Raw genomic sequence first — 22,623 nt, 5'->3', positions numbered from 1 at the left:
TGATTTCGAGAATGCGCACGAAAATATGAATTTGCTGGCGAAAAGAGAGTGGCATGTGTATGTAGCTAACCGAAAAGCGATCGGAACGTTCTATTAGCCGTAGTAACTAGGAGAAAATAACGAAATTTCCGGCAATCCGAAGATAATCGAAGTCGTTCGAAGAACATCGATCGCGAATACTTCGTTTCGTTCGACGAGATTTGCTCGAAAGAGAAATTTGTATTTACGAACGCTGGCTGCCGTAAATTACACGACGGTTTCAGGTTCGCGTGCACGTTTGTATTATGGCCACGAATTCGGTGCTTCGCTGTAACTCAAACGAATTACGACGGATGTGTGTCAAAGAGTCGAGGACTCGACCGAATAAAATCATAATAGACATATGCGCAACAGTGCACCGCGTTCCGAATAACTTACACGGCATATCGAACGCTATGATTATTCTTTGCCGAACAACGACGATTAAAGTTGGTTTAATGTTTCGAGAGAAACGAGGGCTGCCCTTATACTTTTACTTCTATATTGTCATTAATAGATGTTAAACATAGTTCTGTTTTACGTCTAACGAAAGCTTCTGAAAGCTTGCAGCAATCCAACATTCCTTACTGTTTGGAAATTTCAATAGCACATCCTGTGCATAGACTTTTGTAAGCACATTCTTCGTTAATTATCTGGCTAACCCTTCGTTTAGCATAGGGAATTTGGGATTTATTGTTGAGAGCAGGTAGAGAACGCAATAAAGGACGGCGGCGGTAAAGCTGCCACCAGCCAATTTGCCCACAAAAACATACTTAATTGTACGATGGCGTTAGGCCACGTGTACTATTTTGTTTCTGCTCGCGCGACGGAAGTAATCGTCCACCGGTGACTTCTTGATTTTTATATAAACAAGAGACAAAGCATCTGTAATTAAGCGCCATGTAATCGAGCAACGATTTGAACAACGTTTTTTTCCCATTGCGAAAATGCGATCCTTTAACGTTGCTTTTTTAACTGCGAGTAACATTTACGCCAACGAATTTTTTCCCAAGGCCACTGGCCACATGGCCAATTTCACTGGCGAAGCATCGATCTAAATCTACCTTAACGCGCGTTCCGGGAATACCGAATGATTTGTCGCAATCGTTTCGTTGCGCGTATCGAATATTCGCCAATAAGCGTGTCATTTATTATTTTCCATTGCGCAGCATGCGAAATGAAAAGGGTACTTTATGGCAGTGCGAGAGATATATTTAGTCTACCGATTATTCACTGCCTTTCCACGTGCATCAACTGTCGGGATAGAAAGGTCTCGACAATCGTAAAACTGGAAAACTGTATTTTAATGGACTTGTACACCTGTCGTAGCTAAACTTGTCTAGCGATTGAGGTCCCAAATATCTCAAATGTTTTTGAAGTCTACCGATCTATGAAACTCGAATTTGCCTTGTGTGTGAATTTTGTATTTTACATCTGGAGTTATGAATTTTAAATGTCGAGGAACTTTTGTGCTTGAAAATTTCCCAAATATCAGGCTGGGAAAATTCACAAGAGACTGGACCATTGACATTTTATCGATGGTTACTTGGCAACTATGATAAAGAAGGAAATTTCAAATATTTACAATTGCTTCTAGCAGTTGGACGATATATTTTTAGAATTACCGTATTGCTAGAAAAAAAACGAACATATGTGCGTTTTAGTGTAGTTTACAATGGCACGCAGTCTCCTAGGTTGGATCGTTAGATTACAATAATGCTTGTATTATTTCGTTTAATATTTGTTTGTTATACTACTTCTATTATGTAAATTCGATAAAAAATTAGTCAGTATATTTGTCTAAATACCGTAAGTAGCTTGAATTGTAAGATTAAAATGTAAAAATAGAAAGCAAGAAATACTAGATTATACGATTCGTTACGAGACCAGTATACATTTCGATGTTTTCGTGCAGTTGATGTAGTGTATCATATATAACTGGACGATTCAGCAAATAAAAGTCTTTCATGCAGTATTTTGTCCATACAAAGTTGATTTAATGATCAATTTCAAATCCTCATGTAGGATAAAACATGTAGATGGAATTTTGTAGTATCGTAAGAATGCATTTTGTAATCTACGCGCAGATTAATGTTCAACAAATTTGTAACAAACGTTAACGACGAATTCGGGATAGAATTTAGGTTTGTAAGTTGTATGGAATATATATATATATATCTAAACGTGTACATATGTTTGTTCGATGTAATCGTCGCTGTACAGGTTAGTTTTTCACAGCGCAGGTCATTTTATTCGCAACTGTTTAGTGTAGACGTATAAAAATATAACGAACCAAACCACACATAGCCACATTCGATATACAGAATTGTAAACGTCGGAGAACGGGAAACGCCTGCCGTTTCAACGGTTAGCTTTAAAATACGTACATATTATTATGTAAATTTCAGTACACTTACCGGCTCTGTCAACAATACGTTAAATCGGCCATTCTGCTTATACTTTTTCGTATACATATTGCCGTAGTAAATATGTAATTTGGTGTATCGTTTAATTATGTGCGTATATTTTTATATGAAAGTACATAAGTTCGTGTGGAAAATGAAAAAAAGTGTAGCATAGAGATAGGATACAGCTGTAGTTATGCACATGTGCACGTCTACTTATATTCCGGCGTCGGGTAGACATCAGCGCATGTCACGCTTCAAAGTTTGAAAAATAAGCAAAAGAGCGTCGTCTCTCGACGTTTTCCGACGTAGCCTTTCGTAAAGAATGTGTTTCATAAAGCGAACGCCACAAAAATCTGGCTACAATCGCTCTCTCTTTTTTGGAAACAAACAACGCGTACAACATCTGTATAACAGTGCTATAACCAACGGAATCAGAAATGCTACAATCAATGAAACCTCGGAAACTGTTAATCGTGCACCGGCATACGCGTGTTATGTATGTTCGTTCTTAATCGTATTTTCGATTAGTAATTTTAAGCAATTACACGATACGCTCTATAATACGAGATCCCAATCGACAGTTTCTAAAACTAAATAGGAAATGTTCCACAGTAATTAATGTCATCGTACAAATGCAACGAGGTTTGTTAACAGACGAAGCGTCGTTAATGATAAAAACTAAAATGGCCACAGGATTAGTCAGTCACCGATACGTATTATCAAATGAGATAAAACAACATATTTTAATGAGATTTAAAAATTAGCGACAATGTTGCACGTGAACGGACGGCTGCCAACGAAATATCAATGGAATTTTCGGAATTTGAAGGAACTTTATATCCGAGAAACATATATAATGATTGATCGGGAAAAGAAAAATCGAAATGTTTACATACCCTTGCCCGAGATCGATGCACGTCGAGCCGTTCCTAGAGGTAGTGTGGCCGTCTGGCCTCGATCGAGAAAAAAAGACGGTTCGAACGGTTGCCGGTAATTTGCTCGATACTTCTAACCACTGGAACGTGGAGTCATTGTCTTTAGGCGACACCGCGTTGCTAGGAGAGCCAGTAGAGGCTGCGTGTAACAACTTTTTTCAACCGGCGCGCACACGTTTACCAAGCGACTGGTACGATGATCGTGTTCGCGAAACCACCGTCACTGACTGACTGTTCGGAACTGCTCGGTTCGAGGCTCTCTGGACTGAAGTCGTTTACGACTTCCCTGGGGAAACGTTACTCGGTCTTTCTTCAACGCGACGACCGGTGGACGCGGCGAAACCAGAAGAGGGATAGAGAGAAAGAAAGGGAAAGAACGAAACGGAATCAAATTTGTACGCCAACCAATCGCAGCGCTCCGTTGTTTATCGCGCGAAAACCTTACAAGTTGTGTAGTTTTAAACACTGCCATTGCTCCAGACTTTGTTACACGTGGTAATTCATACGATTCAGACTACATAGTCCAAATGTATATCTTAATCGATGGAACACGACATAATTATTAGGAGATCGTTATCCGTAATTTTCTTTCTGATTTACATTCGTCAGATCTCATTTTACGATGTGTATTATTTGTCCTTGCATGAATGCTCGAATGAATATGTAGTAGTAAATGTTATAGTTCAATCGTAAATACCGAAGCCATTCGGAAGAAACAATTTAAAACTTCGAGTCATTCAATATCGTAGCCAAGCGATATAATTGATGTTCAACTGGGAAATATCGTAAATTGTATACGAAATGAAACCTAAGTGACGTTAAAATTATGTACAAAGTATGTAAATGCATTTAAATTAGATAGTCATAATGTTGTTTGATTCACTGTTAATCTATGATTTTATGTTAGTTTCATGCTCACTGAAATATGCGTTTATGTCTATATGCAACTGAACAGGCTGGTATGCACTTACCTTTCGCTCGTTAACATTCAACTCGAGAAGTCGATTATCATTAGACAATGGTACACGGTGTTTCAATTTAATTTACGAGGTGAGATATTTGCGAGGATTTTCTTTCAATGGGTGAAATTAATGTATAAATAACGCGATAAGGTTGTTCTCGAAAAATTTATACAGATGCGCTATTATGTAAGGCGACAGGTGATTATGCATACGTTAGAGTGCAAAAGACACTGAAGTAAAAAGCGTGCGAAAAAGTTTCACGCTGGTACGATTGATAACGAAAATGTAAATATATTCGTCATCGATAAAAACTTACTTAAGTAGTAAGATTTCAATTTTTACGTAAATACTTTTTATCGAGACAATTAAATTTAAATAAAATGTAAATAGAGAAAAAACGCAACAAAAATATAACTTTCAAACGTAATAGAATAGGAGTTTCGCTAGAGAATAATACGCGACACTTTTTTAATGTTTATTCTATATAACGAGGAAAGTAATAGGGGCAGCGTAAAACAGTGCGGCTCGTTGCAAAAAAATGTACATTACGTTTATTGATGGTAGCTCGCGAAGCTCCTCGTGAATATCGAATGGATTACAAAGAGGCGCTTGGTTTTAAAGGTTCGAGTAATTTACGATGCAACACGTGGTACGATACACGACCGATTGTGTTGCTTCATTGCTTCCTTTTGTTCCCTCCTTCTTTTCCTTACTTTTTTTCTCACTTTAAACAAGGAAAAAGTCCGCTACGGACCATAGAGAAATTGCTATGATGTTCCTATAATTCCAGTGCTTCGATTTCTCGCGTTTATCCCGTTCTTTTTTCTTCTTTTTTCTATCAATCCTCCCGCGTCTCGATCGAAGAGACGGGAAGGAATGAAAACGGGCTGGTACTTGGTACGAGGGGTGGATACACGAAATATTAATATTCTCATCCGACTGATACAGGCAAAATGCTACGGCTTGGTAAGGACAGCGACCGTTTATATTATTACTCTGTGTGGTAATATTTATATATATATATATATATAATATATATATACTTCAACGTACAAACTATATTGTACCTTAGTAACTTCTAAACGCAATGGGTACAAGGGTAGTATTTACACAGCCTAGGACCATTAAACCAGGGTCCAGGATTACGCGATACCGTTTCTCAGAGAGATCCTAAGATTTCACAATCGATCGACCTATATTTTTTTTTTTTTTTTTTTTTTGTTCTGAATCGAACGTGATAATACGCGATCGTTAACGGCGTGACAAGTATCTTCACGTTTCTATCAACTAGTTATCAACATTTATACATAATACAATCGGGTTGCTCGCACGCACGCACTCTCAGCCCCACTCGTAGGATTGCGTAACGTTTCTACTCTTTTCGTTCGATCCTTCGATGACCCCATTTGCATGGTCCGTGGATTCGTGTGTATACGCATATCAAACAAATCGGCGCGCGAATCTAGCGCGGTACATACTCGTCAATGAAAATACTTTCTCGATAATGAAACTTTCGTGAAAAAACTCTCAATCGCTCTTTTCCTCTCACTCAGTTATAGTTCGGTAGAAACACTCTGAAGATGTACAGATCTGTACAGATCGTTGAATGGACATTACACAGTAAACGAACGAACCAGTCAAAAGTGAGAATACGATTTCGGTTTGTACTTGGAAATTAGACAAACACATTTTCTAAACAGATAGGATAACAGGAACGAAAAGCAAAAGTATAGCTTTACTGCTATGTAATAAATAAAAAGACGGGGTTCTTTTTTTCTTCTTTTTTTTTTTTTTGTGTGTGTGTGTGTCAAACTCGATAAAAATTTCCTGACGCTGCACATTCCTACCGTGATCGGGGTGCACCGCTGTGTTTCCGGATCTTTTACGCACGAAGAAGCAGTTTCGCCGCGCGTATCCTCGTCTTCGCAAACACCACGCACGCTTCTACGTAGCCTAACGTTCCGAGAATTTCGACGTACAGCTACTATTTAAATAAAATACCGGTGAATTGATATACGATCCTGTAAAACGGCGACGCGCGATTATTTATTCTTATCATCTGTGTTTCTTCGTGCGTAAAAGCGCGAAAGGACGTAAGGTGACATGGCACGATACCTTAATCATTAAAAGAGAGAGAGAGAAAAAAAAAGAAAAAGTAATAAAGAGAGGGAACGGATCTATAGAACCGTATTTAACACCCTTTACGCTTGAAACGTTTTACATTTTCCTACTGTTGGACGTGTCTGATGATAGTCACTGTTTTGTCACTACCAACACACAACAGACGAAACGAACAAGAACTCGTAATTCGATATTCTCGCGTACGTTATATCGCAAACGAACATAAACATTGCGTCTAATACGATTACAGCAACCGTGAGAAATGTAAGACGTGTCGAAGAAAAGGATCCTAATTCGCCTGTTTCTATACGTATTTACATTTTGGCGCCTGTAAATGGGCGCTCGTAATATGGGATAACTAATTATTATTATAACTTGCGAATTATGCATATCGCGTCAACGAGGCTATCGTCGATGATCGGAGTCGTTTCTCGATAGACTGAGCTTCTTCAATTACGAGGCTCGTATTTAACTCTACTACTTCGTATTTATTATAGACACGCCTTGTGCGATTACTTTGTCTGCTCGTATTCGTTTCACGTATAACGTAAATAGTTTACGTTCTTACAATTCAACGATTCAATATTCTGAATTAGATCAAGATATACGAGTGTTATTGTTATCGGGAGAAACATTACGCAAAATATTGTTCCGTTCAAAAATAGGCCTTGATATTCTTTTCTTTCGCGTGAAATCTCATTTTTCTGTAGAAATCGACAATATTGTTAGCGCAGGCTATATTTCTGTTGTAAACATAACCAAGTTGTGGAACAGGTTGCATCGCACTACCTACGTTCTTATAGGGCGCGATACAAGAGAAAATTACAATACGTAAAGCGACGATAATACGCGTGTCCATTTTGGTACGAAGTTTAATACGAGCCTTCTAACGACGCAAAGAAAAAAGATGAAATTGACAAGTCCGCTTCGTTTAAATTGCAACACGTTTCTGGCAAGAGCCGATGCACGGTACCTCGAGGGTCGGTGCACGCCTCATAGTCGTATGCCATTATATTAAAATAAGAATATAAAATTATAAAACTATCAACAAATGTACACATCGATAGAAAACGTCTCAAAAATAATAAAACTCCAATAAGAGGAGAAATGACGCGATCGACCTTCGGGTTTTAATCATTATTCTTCCCATCTACTTCTTTGCTCTTTTCTTTACTGCTCCGCGATTTTTGAGCAAAATGGCATAAACAATGTACGTACATACATGTATGAGTAGATCTTTGCGCTTGCAAATAATTATCGATAGGCCAACAATGATCTATACGTTGCCAATATTTCGCTCGTTGTCATTTGAACCTGTTCGTTCTCTTATGGAAATCGATACAATTTTCCAAGTAATCGAACTTTCACTTACGACGCTCGATTGAAACTCCCGTCGTTATTAACAAATAAAACTAAACGTAAATTTAATCGAATGTAAGAATAAGAAAGAAAATAACACGTGAATAAGTGATTTTAACCCGAAAGTCGATTATTGTCGTAGCGTTGTTGACATACGTAGATTGAGCTTTGATCAACGAGACCAATTTCACGAAAAGAACGCATTTGTGCATTAAAAGGTAAGAAGAAAAGGGGAGGAAAGTTTGCGTATATTAAAATTTTTGGCGTATACGTTGACCGATATTTATAGTTCGAGGGTAACTTTTCCATATCGGCTAGAGAGATAAAAATTGCAGGGTCAGATGCATCAGCGCTATCTATTTCGACTACTTTCTTGCTTGAATTCTTTGTGCTATCATATTCCTTGTCTTTCTTTTTAAATGTCATCCAAAAAGAGTTGTTCTAAATAGCTTCTTCTTTTTTTATATCATATCGTTTGTCATAAATGACCTAAAACCCTGAGATGCAAATTTGCGTTAACTTCGTCTTAGTCTTTCTTTTTTATGGAAAAATTGGCTAAGTGATTCGGCTGATTTTCAAAGTGTACCCTCTCAGCACGCAATAAATCATTATCATTCAAACTTTACGAACTTAAGAATACATATACACTACTTTGTGTTCATTGTTTTTGTCGAAATTGGAAGAGAGTAAATTTTCAGTGGACGTGTGTATAAAAAAAGTACACTTTCAGAACATATACAACCGTATTCAGGGTTTACTGCGTGCTGTGAAATATAATATAAATACTTTAACGTATAAAAAGAGCGATGTTGTGCGCAACGCAGCTAAATGTAATGAAACCTCTATCGAATTGAAATCATGACCACTCGGTCATGTCTCCAAATCGATTCACCTAAAAATCGTTGTAAGACACCAACAACGTAGAAACTTTCCTGAACGAAAATTAGATAGTCAGAGCGATAGCGAACTATGTATATATGCCTTTCCAGCAACGATATATTAGAAAAAATGTAGACAGTTAAAACTTTTTACGTTACAATAGTGTGATTACGTTAGCTAACCGTTACTTTATGTAGTAAAAAATTGTCAAGCTACACGAGTCTACGATAAAGTGTATCAAATTCTTTTACTTTTTCTAATAGACATCAGATAGTTGTATATACCTGTACGTAGTTCGCGGAACAATCGTCCATTTTTTTTTTAATAAAGTGCGATTTCTCAATGAAATTCACTCGTTAAAGTTACATCTTCGTTAAAATAACTTCTTCCATTTTCCTCTTATAAAAAAGCTCACTACCGTTCTGATGTCGTTGATAAATAATGACTGGTACTATTCGTCACTTTAATATTCAGGTAATACAATGTATAAAAGCATAATTTTAGCAAAAACAGCTGAGTCATGTCCGAGCTGTATATACTTGTCCGTGGCAGTCTCAAGTTCGAAGATGTTCAAGATTAATTTTGCATTTTTTCTTCTTCGCTGCGAGTTGAGAATCGTTAATGCTATACGAATAGTTACGTAAATCTCCTTAACTCTGCAAGCATCGATAATGCTTTCAGCATATCCTTCGACATTCTTCGTCGCTTTAAGTAGAATTCTCGGTAGATTACTTTTTATAAAGTAATCATTTGTCGACATTTCCCGTCTACAGCGGTTCTTTTATATTCTTCCTGTTTCTCCTTCTCTTCTAACGAGCGTTCACACTTGCTACTTACAACGCAGAAAGTAACGCTTCCTTTCATATGTGATAAGTATCGATAACCAAGCGGTTGGAAATTTCAAAGTGTGACGAACTTTCTTACTCCTTTTAATACATCGACGAGATAAAAAATTTGAATACACGCGTTATTCTTTCAAAGAAAGGATATAAATTGTTTAGGGACGACGTTCGCTTTAAAAATACGTTTAGTCTTCGCAATATATTCCAAATTCTCCGTAGAGAGATCACCTCCTTTAACAAAGGACAAAAATTTGAAATGCAGTTCGCGACTTCGAGTCGAGAATACCTATGCGTGAGCATGGTAGTAGAGACATGACTGGAAAGTACGATACCAGTCTCTTGTTGTTCGTTATGTAATGCATTTTCTGCGTTCTCTGATATCGCTCACATGTTATACGCTACGTAAATCGGATCGAGCTGGTCCGCTAGGAAACCATCACGCAAGTGCATTCGTTGCTTTTCGCCACGCGAATTTATTGGAACTACTCCGGGATCTACTACGACTACCACACCGACTACCAGATGGTGTTCTTCTAGTACAGCGCTGGTAACTAATGCCACGAGATCTAAAGCTTCGCTTTCACTTCCGTCGAGTTCCACCACTACTACTAGGAGGTTGGTCCATGTGAATACGGCACTGTGAATCGTACAAATAATTTTTATCACAACCGAAAAGAGAACTATGTTTGAAAATGTGATGTCTGTTTTCACATTGTTATTCTGCTTACCATTCTGCTATTTTCTTGTGACACCTCATTACGCTGTTTTCGATATCGATCGGGTGATATCGCATTCCTCTAAGTAAAATGGCTTCGTCGAGGGCGCCAACCACGAACACAGCATCGTGTAACTCAGAATCACCAGGAACCAGATCCGCCTCGGTAGATGTGTCACCGGGAATGTCACTGATAACCGATTGTTGAACGCTTTCGGTACGTCTTAGGAAACCGAGATAACCAGTTCTGGCGTAAACTTCATTCGTGTTTCCTGTTACGAGACGAGCGTTAAAATGATCCGCGTAGTCGCTTTCGTCGCCATATATCGTGAAATAGCCGCTGGCATTGTGAGCAGACTGCACCCAAATTTCGCCTAAATGAGAATCTCCGCATTGTCCTTTCGTTTCTGGATTGGCAATGATTACTTTCACTCCTGGTAATAATTTGCCTGATTCCATCAGGCACAAAGAGTGCGGACTACCTCTTTCAACCAGAGATACTCGGTCGTTGCGCAATGCGCGGAGATCAACGTATACCGTAGAAGGTTCTGGGCTCGATGCACCCTGCATGTCAATCGTATTATTTAACATCGAGTAACAAAAACCTTAGAAACTTGTTAAATAATCTTTGGAAATTTGGAAGCGATCGAACCTGTAAGCAAATAGCGGTGTTTACTCTACATCCGAACGAGGTCGAGACGGCACGGGGACTCAGACCCAAAGCGGAGAAGAGTTTACTGAAGCTCGTAGTAAGTGCGATTCTCGGTCTTTCTTCAGCGACAACGACGCACGTTCTAACACAGGCCAAACTAACGCCTCTCGCTTTTAGAGCATGAACAGAAGAACCGAGACCTTTCGTGCACAATTCCATCACGCCGTAAGAACAGAACGTATCTCTTACTCTGGATTGACTAACTGCCGATAGCCACAATGCCGGATTTGCTTCCACCTACAAACAAGAATATTAAAAGTTTCTTTTTCGTTCTCACGTTTACGATATGGAAACGAACCTCCGACGGTGGTATAAGTATGGAATGATGACCGCTGTATATACTGCTCAAACACCAAAGAGCGAATCCTAATCCAGAGTAGGGATCCAAGCATAGAGCGATGTGTCTAGATGGATACAATTCGCAGGCAAGTTTCATGGCACGACAAAGAGACGTCACCGCTGCGTGGGACATTTTAATTCCTGCAAGCATCCCCGTCGTCGAGACGCTGAAGTCCAAATAAGCCAGCATCTCCGCTGTGGGCGCTCGGTACATAACAGGTAGCTTCTTCTTTGGCATGTCGTCCATATCGAGAATCGTCGGCCAACTCTTAATGTCGACAACATTATTCGCTTCCTGTACGATAGCAAGGAAAATAGCCAAATTAATCATTCGTGAGATAAATTTTAACACTTTAACCGCTTTAGTAGAAATCTAAGGATAACTCAGGAAGATATTTGTCGGGCAACGGGGGGTAGAACGTAAAAGTTAATCGTCAAGATCCGTTCAAGCTGAGCAGTTAAAGGGTTAAACACAAGATACTGATCGTGTTACGTAGAGTACATTAGAATCATAACGTATCGATGTACCTTTGTTTTCAACAGTTTCAGGATATTTTGATTCGTGAGCACGAGCACAGACTTACTGACGTCCACGATCATGCGAACGGTTGGTAAAGTGGTTTGGAGGTTTTGCGGGTGAGGTGGCCTAATCGTAACTGGCACGGCGCCAACATACAGGCAACCATAAAACGCGCATATCAAGTCAGTACCAGGAGGAAATATTAATGCCACGTGATCTCCGGTATTGATTCTTCCACGATCTAACAACAAATTGCCGATCCGCTCGGCTTTCTTGTGCAACTGAGAGCACGACAAGGAAGTTGCTACCGCTCCTTTTGCATTCAGCGACGTGAAAATAACATGGTCGGAGGTACTGACAGCACGCCATCGAAGTATTTCCGAAATAAACTGATACTGCAAATCAATAATATTAAGTTAAATAAACGGAGAAAAGTTTTAGTAACAATTATCCTTAAAAAGAAGAAACAATTTCTGACAAAGACGAACCTTTTTAGCATTATCACTATCCTCGTCTAGGACACCCATGTCTCGTCCTTGAGCCGAAGCTAGTCTATTACCCTGAACAATGTTGCCCACCATGACACTGGCCGGACCAACGTCTGCAACAGAATCCCCCGCTACACGCCCCCGCACCATTCCGTTAGTAAACCAACACAAACACTCAACCCAATAATGAGTAGCTCACACACTCTCCCCTGACTGAGGCCGGAAAATCAAAGCTAGGTACGTGAACTGGTTCGTTATTGTCGAAAGGTGATTTACGCGCGTCCTTTATATCGACGTGCTCTGAGCATTCCATGGACTGTACATACTTATCAAACAAAAATCAATTCGGTGTTTCTCGAAAACGTGAACGTCTGGTGAGGTAGCGATGTGAAATTAAAGGAAAGCATCGTGTAAAAAAGAAAAAAAAACATGGATGCAACCGATCGAAGGTAAAAAGGCAGCTTTTTCTTTTTCTGCACGCGTGAAAGTTCAGAGTACTTGTATATACAGAGAATATTAAGAGGAATCTCACATCGCTAGAAACAATTTGTCTATAGGCTTGGACTACTACTAGGGTGTTCGGAACTCAGCCAAAAGAAAGAAGGGCAAAAATAATAGAATAACATGCTAAGCATTAAATATTTTTAGTGTTGGGTGGATTAACAATACATGATATGTAGCAAGAGACAGTTATATACTTTGTACATTTGTGCTAAGTTATTGAAGCCTACTGATAACTTTGTAAGAAAGCGTAAGTGTTACGTTCCTTCACGTTAATGAGAATTTTTGAACAGAGCGATATTGTGACCGCGAATTAATTATAAAAGAACTGCTCATTCATTCTCCCAATTAATCATTCTCGTGTACATTTAAGCGAAACGATCCGACAAATTGGTAAATCTTCTATCAATGCAGCATCGTAGTGCACCGTTAAATGTACAGCCTATCGAACTTTGTACCAATTTCTTGGGTCCTCGCTTAAATTATAATAGGCAAAGAAAAAACGAAGTAATGTTACAACAAAAAAGAAGGTATATACGTCTTTGTACTTGCTGACATTCATGTAATTCATCGAAGGTCCGTAACTCTAATCGACACCTGGTTCGGGGATAGTACTCACAGGTGAATGTGCAATCTCTTACCTGAATGGACTTCGCGTGGTTTGGGTAGATTGGTAACACAAGTGTGCGGACAAAGAAGAACATTAGCCGGGTGTAGAGTACCCTCTAGGAAACGTCGTTTCGTTTCCGACAAATGAATACCGCCCAGCGGTGTTTTCGGAAGGTAATTTGGCGGAACCAACGCCAGACAATATATTCCAACAGCGTGAATGGAATCTACCGCTTGAAGCACTCGGGACATCCATTGGAAACTCTGAGGAAATAAACGTCGAACAGATGTGTATCGTACATGTAGAATTCGCGTCGTGCGAATAACGATTCGAGAGTATCGTTAAAAACGTACTTCCTCTTCGCTGCAGTCGGGTCTTTGTTCTGCAACGACGCATATTCGCTCGTCCCTGAGGACGCGTACGCTGAAAACGGCTATTCTTCCACGATAAATGAACTTCATGGGTTCAACGGCTAACACAGTAGCAATGATATCGTCGGCGTTATGTTTCCTTCCCGTGACCGTCATAAGACCATCGCGCGAACCGCAAACGAACACAAGACCACCAGGTCCCAGAAAACCCAATAGACCAGAACGGGTGTATTCTACGTCACCCAGCGGACTTCCATCGGCTTGAAGCGGGGAGACTTTAAACGTATTATTCGTCAGTCCCTGTAGTCCCCAATACTGGTTTCCAGTTGCCGAACTATGCACGCAGATCTCGCCTACTTCGTCGGTTTTGCAGATGAGCGGTTGTCCTTCCATCTTGATTACAACAACGATACCTGAAGAAAAGGAACGTTTCCAATTTCGTTCGCTACGAATCGCTTAAAGTAGAACGGATTGGGAATGTTGGCATAGAAACATACTTCCGGGCATCACTTGGCCGCAATCTTGAAGAGTCAAGGAAGTGAGAGAATTCTCTTGATCGACTCTGACAACACCGTAACTCAGACCAGACATAGAGAGCACGCCTCGTCCAGTGGCGTTTACTCCAGCACGGCCTGGTCTTCTCACCGATACGGTGAGAGCTTCGCTGGAGGACGCGCACGGACACACGGCATCAGGCCGCAGACCTTTAGATTGGAATACCGAAAGGAATTGATCGCAGGAAGAAAGTGACCAGGGATTGGCACCGTCCGCGACCAACAACAATCTCAGTGACGACAAGGAAATGTCCTTGTGATCTTTCGTGGCAAGAAGACCCCAGTGAAGGTCTCGCGATTTCACCACAGCCACGCTGGCACGATGCTTGGTGATCATTTGCATCCAGCTCGCGGGATTTACTTTCATCAGAGCGTACGGAATAAAGATCACGTGCATCCCGTTTAAAACGCTGGTGAGGGTGCTGTGCCACAGGCCAACCTCTCGTTTGAAGTCTAAAACGCAAACGGCGTTCTCTCCCTCCGTGTAGCCGCAGGCTTGCGTCAGAGCTCGACAATGTGCCAGCATCGCCGATCTCGTCACCGTCACTCCCATCACCGACCCGTCCTTGTCCGTGGTGTACTCTATGTATGCCGGAGTGTCGTCGGTTAATCGCGGCGGTGGCAGCCAATCTTTCGGCGTTTTGCCCAGATGTTCCGTAACGAACCAGTGAAGCTTTGGCCAACCTTTGAATGCCACTACCTCGCCAGCCGCCGTTTTTGGCAGACCTTTCAGACAAGCTTCGCTGGTTAATGCCACCTAGAAACCATTTTCGATATACTTGGAGAGGAAATTCGATGGAAATAGCAGAGCAAGATTGTTACTTTGCTCGTTGATTCACCTGAATTCCACAGCTGCCCAAAAGAAAACCGATTTGCTGCGAGCCTGCGTCTCGGCGCGTCAAAGGGACTTCGATCGGCACAGGCACAATGCCGGCTTGAAGACAACCGTAAAATGCGCACATGAAGCTAATCGGGTCGTTGTTTGGGTAAACCAGGGCGATCCGATCGCCAGGTTTCAAACAACAATCCCCGCCGCGACTCAGAGCCTTGTTCAACAGCGTGTAGGCTATTTTATGAGAACGACTCAGAAGCTTCCCATAGGTGAGCGTTACGCAAAGCTTGCCGTTTGGATCGAGAACTGTTGCCACTGGCGCCTTATACGATGCCGAGCCATACCTGTGAAATTTACAAAAATGTACATTCTGTTCAAAATGCTCCATCGTCGAACTATCGATGATCTAAGAGAAAGCAAAAGAAAAAAATACAAAAAAATGACAACCCTCGTCTGACCTGCTTACCTTTGTATGGCAGCCTCGAGCGACCTGGGCAATCCCGCGGCGACCGACAGTGGTTCGCCAACGGCGGAGGTCATAGAGCCGCCTTCCGGTTTCGGAGCGTTCGGATCTTTGGGATTGGCCGCGATTTCCAGCTCGATATCATCGTCCTCGTAGAATTCAGGCAACGGTCGTCGTTTCGGTCGTTTCAAAGTATTCAGTAACTGTTGAATCTTAGCGGATACTTTCCAGCGGCCGGTAGTGCCGGTATTGTTTTGATCCTCGACGACGTGGTAACGATTCACTCGATCAGCGCCAGGTCGCCTAGTCGACTGCTGTGCAGCCGGAGTGTTGCTGGTGTGCGTCACGTCCGGCGGCTGGATGTTGCAGTACGCGTGAGGCGTGTATTCCGCGATATCTGTGATGTCCGCGCAAGGAGGTCTCCTAGCCGGTGGTCTCGGAGGCGGAGGCGTGTCTCGCGCCGAACCGGTGCTGCTGGTATCCGACAATCCTGTGCCTAAAATTCCCCCATGCAATCACTCCGACAGCCATGAGATTCGCCTCTTCGTCGTTATTTCTCGATGGTACTAAACTGCTGTGCCACGAGTCGCTTGTCTCGAGTATCTCGAGTATCACAACGGATTTGCATTAACCGTACGGAATGCAAGCGCTGCGTTCAATTAAAAAGTCGCATAACCTGTTCCATCGTTTGCCGTGTGCAAATAGGTAAACGATCGAGCTAGCTATATAGTCAGGAAGATGCAGGCAATTTATCGTAGCGAAAGAAGGAGACAAGCGAAGGAAGACAATAACGATATCTGAGGATATATACCCGTTGGACCACCGGCACCAGGACTCTCTTCGGTGACGACGCTGTCCTCGTCGCTACTGGACTCCCCGCTGTCGCGACGCTCTCGGTCAGGACTCCTAGCCATCACGGAGGTTCTTTTCGATGGCATCGGCAACGACGGCTTCGGACGACCCTGCATCGCTGCCAAAGCTTGTTGCACCGCCTCCTGGCGCACCTCTGGGCATTCAGAGTCGATTAATCAACCGAACGAGCTCGCGAACTTTTCATAACGCATCGGCATTAGCTGCTATAATAAAGAAGACACGCGAAAAAATCTTGCAACGCTCAACACCATAGCCTAAGTCGGTATGCGGCAAAGCTTTTACGCAACTTGCATAACAGTATGCCTTTTCATTATTTTTTTTCTACGTTCACGCGTGTCCTTTCAATTCCCAACGAGTGTTTCCTCGGTATATAGATACATTGGCATTTGCATGGAAATTTCGACAATTTTCAAATTCGTTCCACGGCGAAAGAATCCAGTAAATTCGAAGGTTGTAGGCTTTCGTGGCTTACTGCTGGGCTAATCTATCGAGAATTTGTCAAGAACCAAGCGTGTCGAATTATCTTATTTCTAGCGGTACACGCGCCTGCACTCTCACGTGCAATTGCTCCGCGTAACGAGTTGTGTCCCGACGTTAGAACGTAATAACGATAGAAGTATAGCCGGAAATGCAACGACTCGTTCATCCAATCCACTCGTTTTTATTACGCTTCGTTATGCCTTTCGACAGATTTGAAAAATATCCTTCTTCCTTCTTTTTCCGGCATCGATACAAATAAAAATACCTGGAGCAGCGTTGGCGCGTCGAAGAATAAACGCGACAGGAATCAAAGGCACTTTGGATACCGAAAATAGTTGCGAAACGGGAAAAGGATGCATAGAGCGACTATTGTGATCTTTCGATCGGAGTTTCCGCGTAAATGAGGCGCGCAAATGTTACTCGGATCGACACGGACTTATCTTGCGCGCTCCAAGTTGGTCCTCTTCGAGCGCTAACGGTGCACCAGCTGCGGCCTGCGGGATGTGCCGGTCAAGCATCTCTCTTCGTCTGTATAAACCAAGTTTCTACACGGAGTTTAACGCACAGAGAACCGTTCGATTTTCGTTCCGTTCCGACGACTACTACCGATATAGATACACGTACGTGTGTGTACGTAACAGGCTTCGATTGGCTAACATGCAGAAAGCTCGTTCGATTTCCTCGTCCGATCGACGCTTACTTTCAACGTTAAACGGTTTTTACTTTGCAACGAATTCGACAAAGGACACATTCTTTCAACACATTTCCGAACGATACCAGGCTAGTTGCATTGTATAGCGTTACGTAGTAGCTACGGGTTTTACAGTTTGCTTAAAAGTAATTGCCCGCATACGCGTTCAGACGCAGCGAATGCTTTGTCAGAGTCGAGACCACTGGCACCGAAAGCGCATTCCTTGCACTCGCCAACCATGTTTCCGTGTATCGAGCTAATCGAGCTTAATGCGCTACGATTCATTTACACGCAGGTCACGATTTTCAAGCGTGTCCAGTGTAGCGGATCTTAATTCTTCGATTAATAATACCGTGTGATCGATCCACGACGCACCCTCGATCAATACGATTTTCACCGATAAGACAGAGCAGACGAGGATCGTCTGCAATTGCCGCGGCGTAACACGGCTAAACGTCAGCGTAGGATTCTATTGATCGAGAATTCGTCGCGTCCAGTTTCTACGATTGCTGGGTTAACCCTTGCGACGACGGCCTCCTTACTAATTCGTCAATTACGTTTGAATATGTTCGAGTGGCTGCCCGGCGGAGCTGCACTGCACCAAGTACAAATTTCAAGATCTGTCGTGTTCCAGCGAAACGACACGAAGCAGGTGTTATCTCCGGAGAAGAAAGGTAACGCCGATTTTAATTACTTCACCGAGACGTAAAAAGCGTGGACGAAGGAAGAGGAAGGAGAGACACGGCGGAGGAGACGTTTACGATTGGTGGGAAACGCAAAGGAGGAAACGATAGCGGGGAAAAAGGAAGATAAACTAGACGGGAAAGCAAGGTAGGATGAAGCCGGTTTACAAGGGAACGAGTATCGAGGGACGGAGAGAATCGTTCGCCGCTACGCTTTGAATAAATAAACGGTGGCGTATGTATTTCGTATCGCCGTCGTGCGAGGGTTAAGGACTCTCGTTAACGTTTCTTTTCGTCGCTTTCGATCGTTTAACACTAGAACTACCGATAGTTAACACGAAGTTATTTCTACCAAAGTCAAAATGACTCGTCTTTAAAAAATACGTAATAGAATATTTTTATATTTATTGATTTATTACTTTCTTACAATTGCATGTTATGTAGAGTATATTTTTGGTATTGTTAATCCATCTGGGACCATTATCTCTAAACGAGGGTTGACACATTCGTAAAATTGTAGAACCAGACGTTTTGACTGGTGTGGTATTTCTAGTGTTAACATCTAGCGATCGATCCGGAATTTTCCTGATAACTGATATCGTCATATTGAATGATACAGTAAAAATTTGAAAAACGCGTGGCAAGTTGTACAAAACGAGGAAACTGGTTAATTGGGGTTCGATAAACAGATTGCGGAACCTTTTTACACCTTGACAAGTACCGGTCAAAATGACTGGTGTTGGTATAAGTAGCTTTGATACGAAATCATTTTCAGTTTGAATACATAAAAAACAAAATAAAATTCATTATATTATTCTTTTAGTTATCGTTGCGAAAGTCATTACACCATTGCGGAAAAAAATATAATATGAAGTAGGAATTTTAAAATAAAATTGTAAAACCAGTCCATTTGACTGGTGTGGTAGTTCTAGTGTTAATCTGTGATGTACTCACCGGAATGATAGCGGCTCTCATTGCGCGTGAGTCTGCGATTGCCGCGTCTCGCGGCCGCTGAGTTCGAATTCCCGGTGTTTCCGGTGGAGCCGCCAGATCCCGGGGGACTGGCGATCCCGCCAGGTACTAGCCGGCCTCCTGCATGCAACACAACAACAACAACGCCACATAGACAAAGAAAGGAGATCTACCAGGAGTGGCAGGGATCGCTAAATTTCTATCGTATATCTTCTACCACCGTACCCAGACGAACCACATTTCACCAACGTTCTTTCGTTTTGTAGGGCAGGTGTCTCGACAGGGCTGTACTTGGACAGGACGAAACGAATGGACCGTTGCAGGCGCTACGATCGCCTCGAGTGTGACATTTAAATCCATTGGAATTTATTAGGTTGACAACTAAGTGATTGCGGATTTTATCATTAGGTGGTATCGACAAAATCCGCAATCACTTAGTTGCCAACCGAATATCGTCGCTTACTGTTCGACTTGACCGACGGTGAAACGCGACGAAACTGGAAACGAGGAAAGGGCGGCGTACGAACAAATTCGATCCATTCGTCTCGACGTTATTATTCCATGGTGGGTTTCTCTTCTAAATTGGATGTGATCTGAACGAAGAAATTGGAAAGGGGTTGAAGAGAGTCGTTTGTTCGGGCAGGTTCTAAACGGCGCCGCCGATGATCGGTCGTTCCACCTTCGCAAACTGCCACGACGACGATTTCACTTTTATCGATTGTTCGCAGCTGTGCAGTGGCGCAGGGAAGTCGGAAGAGGAGGTGGGCTGTGACGCGATTCGATCTCGCCGGCGGGACCACTTCCACGTAACTTGAATTCCAGTTGGCAGCTTTTAAAGACGCTTGGAATGCAACGCGACGACTAAGCACCAGACCAACGTGTTTCACGATTTTACTATCGGCGAATATGCGAATAAATCATACCTATCTCGTCTCGTCTGACTCGTAGATAGAAATATTTCAACGTTTACGAAACGATCGGAAAGGTCTGCGTGCAATTTTACATATTAACAGCTACGATAGCGCTAAATTTTCAACCGACTCTACCATAAATCGATAAAGTAGAGCTTCACATCAAATTCACCATTTTCTTTAAATTGTCCCTTTCCTTTGACCAAAGGCATTAAACAAGGATATTGTACGACTGCTGTGTTTTCTCTCTTCGTTGTTTCTTCTTTATTTTTATCTGCCGCGGAACACAAGTTGCTGTTATTACAAATTGTACACTTTCTAAGGACATTGCTCTGCTCAGGGAAATTAAACAACTCTAAAACGATCGATCATTTTACAACGTCGCTCGGTTAAGTAACAGTCTCTAAAAATTTGGTTTCGCCTGTTTCGTAGCAACAGCGTGTCGGTAACGATTCGATCGAGTTGGTCGCAGCAACTCGCAGTCGCATACGACTTAATGGTCTTAGCAACTTTTCTTCATTATCGATACCGGCATGTAGAAACTGCTGAACGAGTGTAACAGTGCATTTTAAAGACTGGCTATTAGTTTGAAAAAGAAAAGCAATCGAAAAAAAAAAAAAAAAGAAAAGATAGAAGGGAGGGAAAAATAGAAGAAAAAAGGAGTATAAGAGCGTCTCGTAAGCCATCTTTGCAACGTTATCACGAATTTCCGGGATTATCATCCGTTTGAATAAACAAGTATGCGGAAACGCGCTGTTTCGCGATTGTTTACACACAAATTGTCAATGCTCGAGCGAGTAGACTAATAGCCGATACGGAAAAATCGAGATGTTGCGGGCAAATTCGCGAGTGTGTCGAAGCAAGTCGCAAGAATGCCAACGGATGGCTGGCTGCGATCTCGAGTCACCCGAAGGTGGAACAACCGGTCTCGGCTAAGTCGAATTACAAAGGTATCTAAGGTGTAAAAGCATCTCTGCGCGAATCGGTACGTACGAGGGATTACAAGCAAGCGAGCTACATCAAAGAAAGAACGTGATAACCTCTTCAAGTTCTATGCACCTTTAAATCGTTCCACTGTTCTCCCCTTTTTCTTCTTCTTTGTTAAATCCTACGATCCACTGACTTTACCTGTCCGTTAGGATCTGGAAAATAGCAATGGATCGGATAGCAGATGGTAAAAAAGGAAACTTGCGTACTATAAATTTCTAACAATTGAATTAACATACTTTGGTCGATCGTTGTGGCAATATTTAATGTTATTTAAATTATATACTTTCAAAGAAGAACATGAAGAGGTTGAATCACGCATATGCCTGTGATTACTACTGATGAGAATGATGATTTACGGATTACTAAGATTAATTACGGATGAATCGTGACACGTGAAATGATGATGGCTCGAGCGATGATTCGATCTGGCGATCCTCTGCGACTCGTCTGAGGAGATGCCGCGTAGGAATGAGATCGAAATCATCAGCAAAAAAAGAAAAAAAAAAAGAGAAAAGCAAACGTAATCGATTAGATGAGATCAAAGTAACACGGAATGGGCTAAACGTATTCTCCGTTCGATCGATAAAGCACAATTAGACTGTTACTGTACATCATATCTACGTGCGTGGATAAAGATCTAAATCGTGCACACTTACGACAGACCATCAGCGATCGTGTTGCGGAACAACACGGATTCGCTGAAAACAATCTATGTTATCTACACGCGTCGTTGCACGATACTAAACTCGCTAATTTGTTAACACTGGGAAATTTCATATGTACAATACGATCGACTTTACGATATCTTACGATCTGACTTCCAGTTAAATCGACAAGTACGTACTTTGTAACGACGTTTCATTAATCGGCTTGTTTGCACGCGTTCGCGTTACAAATCGACCGAGAACGAAGGGTCTAACGATTAATTCGATCGCGTTCGCGACAACGTGGTTTTTTCTACGGTAGCAATGGCACGGTGCAGAGAGATCGGATTCACGGGAAAAGCCAACGAGTGGTGGAAGCGCAGCCAGTGCCGTGAAGTGCGAACCCCGAGGGGCTCGTCGCTTAATTAAGACGAGCACCAACGGCATCGCAATTATCCAACGAGTGCTCGACAGCCTGTCAGCTATTCAGCGATCCCTTTCTGATGCTTGCGTTCCTCATAAATTTTTTTCCGCGTATAAAGACAACTCTTTGGAGGATATCGCGATTCTTGTACCTTCACGAACCCTATTCTCCTCTCTTCTTTACGGCTCGACAATGCCGCTTTACCAAGCCCTCTGGAAATTTTTATCAAAGACTTTGCTTTACGTTATCTAGCGAACAACGCGGCGTTATATAAAGAAAAAAAAAATAAATAAATAAATAAAGACACACACAGTGGTTGACGTGCA

At 42.0% G+C, this 22,623-nt stretch overlaps 2 protein-coding genes across 11 annotated transcripts in view; both read right to left on the bottom strand.

Annotated features, from left to right (window-relative positions):
• Ae2 (anion exchange protein Ae2) overlaps positions 1-4,143 on the bottom strand; it is a 41,850-nt gene extending 37,707 nt beyond the window's left edge. The window contains exon 1 of the mRNA XM_072022382.1: positions 3,323-4,143. The gene's annotated coding sequence lies outside the window, so the exon portion shown is untranslated. The remainder of the gene's footprint in view (positions 1-3,322) is intronic.
• A 705-nt stretch (positions 4,144-4,848) lies between these two features.
• Dip2 (disco-interacting protein 2) overlaps positions 4,849-22,623 on the bottom strand; it is a 40,839-nt gene continuing 23,064 nt past the window's right edge. For 4 of the 10 annotated variants that reach the window (XM_072022372.1, XM_072022373.1, XM_072022367.1 and 1 more), the window contains 13 exons: positions 19,311-19,448; positions 16,441-16,635; positions 15,633-16,125; positions 15,174-15,510; positions 14,278-15,091; positions 13,763-14,193; positions 13,441-13,672; positions 12,299-12,429; positions 11,819-12,205; positions 11,250-11,585; positions 10,892-11,188; positions 10,253-10,803; positions 4,849-10,161 (listed from right to left, as the gene is read on the bottom strand). In XM_072022372.1, coding sequence (XP_071878473.1) covers positions 9,909-10,161; positions 10,253-10,803; positions 10,892-11,188; positions 11,250-11,585; positions 11,819-12,205; positions 12,299-12,429; positions 13,441-13,672; positions 13,763-14,193; positions 14,278-15,091; positions 15,174-15,510; positions 15,633-16,125; positions 16,441-16,635; positions 19,311-19,448 — 4,595 coding nt within the window. In that variant the 3' untranslated portion in view covers positions 4,849-9,908. The remainder of the gene's footprint in view (positions 10,162-10,252; positions 10,804-10,891; positions 11,189-11,249; positions 11,586-11,818; positions 12,206-12,298; positions 12,430-13,440; positions 13,673-13,762; positions 14,194-14,277; positions 15,092-15,173; positions 15,511-15,632; positions 16,126-16,440; positions 16,636-19,310; positions 19,449-22,623) is intronic. The other 6 variants (XM_072022376.1, XM_072022375.1, XM_072022369.1 and 3 more) reach the window with 3 other exon arrangements.

The sequence above is a fragment of the Bombus fervidus genome, chromosome 2, assembly GCF_041682495.2.
Source record: "Bombus fervidus isolate BK054 chromosome 2, iyBomFerv1, whole genome shotgun sequence".
In the NCBI taxonomy this organism is placed as follows: domain Eukaryota; kingdom Metazoa; phylum Arthropoda; class Insecta; order Hymenoptera; family Apidae; genus Bombus; species Bombus fervidus.
Note: the sequence above shows the minus strand (reverse complement) of the source record. Positions and strands in the feature narration are given on the sequence as shown.